The sequence below is a fragment of the Neltuma alba genome, unplaced genomic scaffold (assembly GCF_004799145.2).
Source record: "Neltuma alba isolate B1F8T4 unplaced genomic scaffold, ASM479914v2 tig00006683_pilon, whole genome shotgun sequence".
In the NCBI taxonomy this organism is placed as follows: Eukaryota; Viridiplantae; Streptophyta; class Magnoliopsida; order Fabales; family Fabaceae; genus Neltuma; species Neltuma alba.
In genome coordinates this window covers 9,641-16,736 of record NW_021634544.1, presented here as the reverse complement: position 1 = coordinate 16,736, position 7,096 = coordinate 9,641, and the positions used below count along the sequence as shown (strand labels likewise).

At 35.6% G+C, this 7,096-nt stretch overlaps 1 protein-coding gene across 3 annotated transcripts; it reads right to left on the bottom strand.

The window, feature by feature from the left end:
* Positions 1 to 838: 838 nt before the first annotated feature.
* Positions 839 to 6,526, bottom strand: LOC114750910 (sphingosine kinase 1). Of its 3 annotated transcripts, none has more exons than XM_028939548.1 (10): positions 6,089 to 6,519; positions 5,344 to 5,466; positions 5,135 to 5,235; positions 4,332 to 4,404; positions 3,704 to 3,790; positions 3,535 to 3,612; positions 3,290 to 3,360; positions 2,606 to 2,902; positions 1,705 to 1,827; positions 839 to 1,560 (listed from the first exon to the last, which is right to left on the bottom strand). In XM_028939548.1, exons 1-10 carry the CDS (start codon positions 6,408 to 6,410, stop codon positions 1,369 to 1,371), a joined length of 1,467 nt encoding a protein of 488 aa, XP_028795381.1. In that variant the 5' UTR covers positions 6,411 to 6,519; the 3' UTR covers positions 839 to 1,368. The 3 variants fall into 3 exon arrangements, with proteins under 3 accessions (XP_028795381.1, XP_028795382.1, XP_028795383.1); XM_028939550.1 differs by having other exon boundaries at positions 1,474 to 1,560; positions 2,602 to 2,902; positions 6,089 to 6,526; XM_028939549.1 differs by lacking the exon at positions 5,344 to 5,466.
* Positions 6,527 to 7,096: the final 570 nt, after the last annotated feature.

The following is a 7,096-nucleotide window of genomic DNA, read 5'->3' as shown; positions in this document are numbered from 1 at the left end:
TATATCAATTTACAAGTAAGAAAAATTAGTTTGAAAAAAAATGATAAATATATAATTTACAGTCATTTAGGAACTTTTTTAATTTTTTTCAAATTAATCAAATGAGTCTTGTATTAAAGATCAGATGTAATATTAAGGACTAGAAGTAGTACAAAATACGAGTCATATTTATATTAACTAAACTAATCTTCGTTAATCATTGGCTCTTCACATCTCCCCTATTTATTTATCTTTTTACTATTGTTTTTATCCCATTTTTGGGTATATTACTCCAACATTAAAATATATTTCAAAATGAATTAATATTGCATAAATATGTGGGATAACTAATAAGAGAAACTTGTACTCAAATCCAATTCCGCCATACCTAATACTTTGCTTCTTCTTTTGAACTTTATTTGCCTTTCACTTTCTTCATAATTTGCGTAAAATAGTCCTCCAACTTCTGATGATATAATGACTTTTGTCGCCAATATGAAAACGAGAAGAAAAACTATTTTCTGGGAAATTTCTTGCAAGCTACAATCCTTGGCATCGTCACTGTTTCTTTGACAGTCGATACCAACTTTATCAGACTCGGCTTTTCTGGTTCTATTGCAGAAGCTTGGATAGTACTACTTGTAAAATAGCCCAACAAATTATTGCATTTGTCTTTTATTCACAAATATTATTTACATTATAAACAGAAGTTAGATCTAGTAAAAATGACTAATCTCACATAACACGACAAACTAAAGCTCAAATTCTCTTTGGGAGAGATGCTCACAATTAGTACCACACAGTGCCTCAAATAGAATTGCCCTTGATAAGAGGATATGTATGACTAACAAAAAATAAATAAATAAATATTATTTATATTGTACTGTTATTACGCATCTCATGTTCTCCACCTCAAGTCAAGCCATCCAAATTTAAATCTACTCAAAATTAACAATACAAACGTGTTGTCACAATCAGCAAATATATAATCTCATTGCTTCCATGAGTGTACAAGAGCGTGTGGAGCATATTCCAACTGTGTGGTTGCCAAGGGATTGAAGCTTGACCATAAAGAAAGATCAACCCAAGCTTTTCTGATGAAATCCCAACGAAGTTTTTCAGTTGGGAAAGATTAAACAAAGTTTTGGATAATAATACTTTTCAAGGGGAAAAAATCCAAAAGCTATTCAAAACTGCCACTTTCAAGGCCTAAAAACAAATCCTGCAGAGGGAACTAACTCAGCTTTCCATTTTATTTGGTTCAGTTCTGTACAGGATACACAATGTCATATTCCATAGAAGATTTTATTTTGTCATTATTAGTGAAACCATAACCAAGAACAAGAATGGAATGGACCTAGAGAAAAAGAAGAAAATTCAATTTAACCACTACACTGGGGTAAAAATTGTTGCTAAACCTTGATCCACAGTTATTTGAAGTTGATCATATGCCATCAAAGTCATATTGTCACACTTGTGCGTTCCTTTCCCCCTTGCCAGAACTTCCCCATCAGCATCTATTATACCTTCTTTATCAGCCCTCGCAATTCGTGGGCCCGGTTCCAAGATGAGAGCCTTCACCTGTTATTTGTCGCAAAATAAAGCTGTTTTTCTTAGGCAGACGTAGTTAAGGCAAACAGGGGGAGATAAACTTTTAGGGCTTCTTGTGACAGATAAGAAAGTCATGTTACTTCTTTATATGCTGAATCAAACTGATGAACTCACCTTAAGGTACATTACATATGGCGATTTCACATGATTGCCACTACCTAATTCTGACATCAGTGACAGCAAAGCTAATTTTGGACATCTCTTGACAAGGATCAAGTCTAGGCAACCATCTGATAACTGCATTCACGAGCAAAGCAACTCTTCATTATCATGATTCATGAATGATAATTGAAGATGTCTCAACTAGGGAGAAAATAACACTTTTTGTTATTTCACTGGCTCCAGATGTATTTCCCAAGAAAATGGCATGTAGAAGAACATTTTGGTAGTATGCAGACATACTTGAAGGACAAAACTTAAGTACAGTTTCTTACATGTTTGTCTCCTTCAATAAAAATATAACACATGAAGAAACTTTTTTGAAAGAATAAACTAAATGGTGCAGAGCGGATACACAAATTGTGATAATTTTACTGAAGAATCTGATATATCAAATATCTAAAGAACTGCATACACTCTAAATCACCCCACTCTCAATCAGTTTACTCCCTCCAATCAAAATCCTCTGCATTCACAGAGTGGGCATGTTGGGGGGGGGGGAGATGTTGGGTATAAAGACGAAATGTAAGTCCCACACAAAGTTACATCTTTTGGCGTTTACCCATGCAATAAGTAATAAACATAGAGGATAAAATTTGCTAAGTCAATCATCAGACACCATCCATCTTTTTTTCATTGCTATAATCGTGTTCACCCACTTCACACAGCTCTAGCAAGCTAAATTTCTGCCAGAAATATCAATCAAGGCAATACCAAAATATCACTCCTTTTGTATTAGCCTCCATAAGGCGTGTCGGACACTTAATTGGCGCCCTCATACACATTAATCCCATCAATTGAGTCCAAACTCCAAAGAAGCTAATCTAAATTTCTTAAAACACATAAACCTACCTACCTTTGCATCAGGTGCTGCCAAGGCATCCTGAGAGCCCCAGGGAACATTGTGAAGCCAAACAGAAACAAAGGGTCCATCTATGGCTCTCCAATTCAAATTCTCTAAGTTAATATCAGGTCCTCGATAACAGGAGCTTTGTAACTTAATATATTCTGCTTCTTTAAGATCATGGTTGTTGTCTTTGCCCGTAGATTTTCCATTGTAACTCGTGGGCTCCCCACAAGCTTCAAACCCAGGCGCAGGCACAAATGAAATGCATCCGCTGTATTGCCTCAAATGTAAGATTCGATTGAGAGCCTAACACATAAGATGATAGAGCTTAAACTACTATACAGAAAATCAATGATAATGAGCAAAAGGAAACAATAATTAGTAAAGTCAATCACTTATCGGTCAAGTTAATTGCAATGCAAAAAATGAAACAAAAAACAGAAGTCAAAACTACATCAACTTAAAATGTTTGAAAACATCATAAGTATATCGCGCAATGTGTTATTTATTTGCTCACACTTCAACAAAATTCGACAGTCATATATCCATTAACTTAAATCAAGGTATTAGAATTTCGATCAAAGAATTAGAATAAACATGTCATCATAAATAGTTAAGTTGAAGAGAGACACCTCTCAACAACAGAAAAAAGTCATAAATAAACATGTCGTTGTGTTAATGTCGCTTACTAACATAAAACCCAAATCGAGCACTTCCCATCCATCGATACTTTTCAGACTCAATGTCAATATCTGCAACGAGTCCTGTAAAAGAATCATGCCTTTAGTACATATTCATCATTATCTCCAAGTAACAGTCACAGGAAAAATCAGATACTACTAGTGTGTGATAGATAATTAAAGAAGGTAGCAGTTGAGATGTGTTTGTTTGAGTGTCAGCCACTGCTTCATTGGCATAACCCAACATATTGTAATTACCCCATGCAAGCATCAATACACTGAAAAATCTGGTTTCTCCTTGCTTGATTGTAGTCACATCAAGAGATCGCTTATGACCTGTCAAGATTTGATACAGAGCTACCTTGTCAGCAAAAGAAGCAGCATATTGGTGAGGTTATAACATACTAGGACAGAAATGATCTCCAACCTCGAATAATGGAAAGAACAGCATTAGCAGCTGTGCAAGGATCACCAACAGAATCAAGAAGAGATTTTGCCATGCCATTGCCCGTACCTTCAGATAGAATCATTTAAGATGGGTGGAAAGCTTAATTAGAAAAATTCTATATTAGCCCCATCGATGTCTATAAAATGAGATTGTTGGCAAAATCTAGTAAATAATATTAGCTCCACGTTACCACCCTTCATGCTGCTGTAAGTCTATTTGAATGGAAAACTGTCACAAGCTCTCGCTAACAAGTGAGGGCAAAAAAAAAAAAAAAAAAACTCTTCATAAAGAGTTGATTGCTAAGGTGCAATACATGGCTTCTCATCAAATTAATTATAACTCTACGGTTCAACCTGTTAGTGCATCCTCCTCCTAGAAGATGTTTAAAAAGTTAGATGTTAAATATCATATTTTGACTTCTATGCTTCATCTAGAAAAAATGAAGCGGAAAAGAAACTAATCCTCAAATGTTTCAACATCAGATGTTTAACTCATTGGCGGAGACATCTGGTACCATTACAGTGCAGAAAAATAGCAATCATTGGATAATAACTTTATGTGTAACTATTGAATTTTGAAATGTAAGGGTAACAAATGAGTGATAAACCTGCAGGAATTACTCCAAGGGGTATTTTTATTGCGGTATCCCAATCCTCTCTTTCTAGCAGTCCATTTACAACCTATCATAATGTAATAAAATTGTAACATGAGGGGAAAAACAGAAAGACGTAATAAGTGAGATGGTACAGAATTAGTTTGGGTGCATGGAAAATGCATAAGGAAGTCGAACCAAATACAATGAACCATAATGGGGTAAGACTAGGCACAGATGTTATAACTTCAACTCGTGCGAGAACAAAAGGGAATGGTATGTTATATCAATACATCAAATCAATAAACCGGTAGCCAGGGGACTAGAGAATTCACATCCCCATTCCAGAAGGCCATATGTGTCTCAAGAAAGAAGTGGATCAAGATATTAACGATAAATTATCTTTCCATAATTCAATTACCTGGAGCCAGATATCACTACTCCATCAGCAAAAATTTACAGATGTCTCAAGGGTGTACAAGCAATGAATGGCTGCTTCGAATTTCATTCAATAAAAAGATAAGGTTAACTTTAGTGTCAGATTTTATCATGAGACTACAGTTTGCCTGTGAATAGAATGGCTCCAATACATACACAATTAATAGTTCAGTCTATTAAAATTGACTAACTTCAATATCACCTCCAACCTTTTCTTTCATTCGTTCTCTCCTTTTCTTCTTTTTCTCCCCAGAAGATAAATACAACTTTTAAATTTAAACTTTTAGGGGAAACGATAAGGACTGTCAATGTTAACTGTCAAGTTATCCACAACCATAATGGGACTCACTGCAAAAGAATATAGTATCAACGAAACTAACCTCAACCAGAATTCCATCACCACTAACACAAACAATCCCATCATAATTTGAAATATCTAGTGTACGAACAACTTCCAGCGCATGGAGCTGGTATTTGGTTTCTGAGGAGTACATAATACAACATTAGTATGCATAGATATAAAGAGAAACAACTACTAAACTAATGGCAGGGTGAGAGAAATGGCCAAGCTTAATAGACAAATCAGAACCTTGAAGAGTGATTTGGATTTCAGCATCATCAAGAATAGGTTTCACGTGATGAAGAAAAATCTTTGTAGCAGCTTTCTTTCCCCCATATGGATTAAGAAAAATAAAAAGCCTCTTAGGGCGACCTGTAGTAGAGGTAATTAACTTCAGCTACATCTATAAATCTCAGAACAAAACACAATAGCCAGGGAAATTAAATCCCAGAACTTATTTCTTCGCCGATAACTCCAAGAGGCAGTGTAGTTCAAATTTCAAAATCATTAAATTTTAAAGTAAATAGATGGAATAAAAAAACCAACTTGGTGAACCAAATATATGCAAAATAAGCAATTCGTTTGCAACCCCGGGGGGGGGGGAATTATTCCTCAACAATGCCAAAATCAAGCTTTTTAACAGTTTGCGCGCGCACGCACTCTCTCTCTCTATGATTGATGCCGCAGTTCATTTGCAACAGAGGATCGTAAAACCATTCAACAATACCAAAATTAAACCTTTTCAATAGTCTCACACACAGACACACACTCTCTCTACAATTGAAGTTAAAACAAAAAAAAACATTTGGGAAATCCATTGAATACCAATAATGTGCTTAAATAGCGCACCCTCTGCACCATAGCACAAGTATAAAACAGCTTAAATAGCTCATGGCCCTCACACACCTACATATACATATACATGCATATCTAGATAGATATATATATATATGTAGCAGCTTAAATAGCCTTGAGAAATCGCCAGAACGTTTACCGAAGGAATCGAGGAATTCGCGAAGGTTCTGGCACCACAGCCTCTGAGATTCCTGGGACAACGATTGAAACACGACATCTTTTCTGACAAGCTTCCCTCTGTTCCGCGGAGAGCAGCCACTCTGGCCATCAACGAGGCATCTGATCTTTATATCAGGGCCATCAGTGACGAACCCAAGAACATCTTTTTCGAGATGCAAACACCGTTGACCTCCATCCAAACACCATAATGTGCCGTCGCTGAACAGAGATACCGGGGTGACGGTGCCGTTGACGACGACCCGGTCGGAGAATACAGGCTGCTGGCGATGGAGCCGTTCCATTTCCGGTGAGAAATGAACTCAGACAAAGCCGACTCTGACACTCATGCGGAAATATATAAAATGCTAACGACAAAGCAGAGGCTTGGGAGCGCACGCCAACGATTCCTAATGCGACTTTATCCCAGCAAGGAAAACTTGGAGATTCTCATGGCTGCGAAAATCAGTGAAAAAATAATTTTTTTGCAAGTTCGAAGTCTTTCGTGAATCATGAACGACATAATAAATGCGTAAATTTTATTGTAATAAAACAAAATATTGATATAATATTCTTTGACCTTGTGACACGATAATACTAAATATTCTTCCGGTTCTTATTATAAGACCCAATTTGATTTTTTATTTGGTTCTAATTATAAGACCCAATCCATTTTGTCTCTTATATTTATGTATTTTTTTCCAAGATAATCCTTCTAATAATGATAGTTTTAGCTAATATACTTAATTAGCAAGGATATTTTAGGAATGACAACACTTATTTATTATAAATAACCAATTTAACTTACTTCCTTAATCTTCTCAAATAAGTCAATTGGGTCTTATAATTAGGACCGGAGGAGTATCTTTTTCTTTTACCAAACTAAACATGCTTTGAGAATCTCAGGTCAAAAAAAAATGCTTTGAGAAAAATATAGATAAAATAACAGTTAAATTTTAAAATAATAAATAAGCAATGTTGATTATTCTTA

Excerpts from the sequence above, each read along its gene's own strand:
- LOC114750910 (XM_028939548.1), bottom strand. The coding sequence starts at position 6,410 with ATGGAACGGCTCCATCGCCAGCAGCCTGTATTCTCCGACCGGGTCGTC. Across the intron at positions 5,236-5,343 it reads AATCCAAATCACTCTTCAAG|AAACCAAATACCAGCTCCAT; the intron begins GTTCTGATTTGT and ends TGTACTCCTCAG. Across the intron at positions 3,361-3,534 it reads TGTATTGATGCTTGCATGGG|GACTCGTTGCAGATATTGAC; the intron begins GTAATTACAATA and ends ATTCTTTTACAG.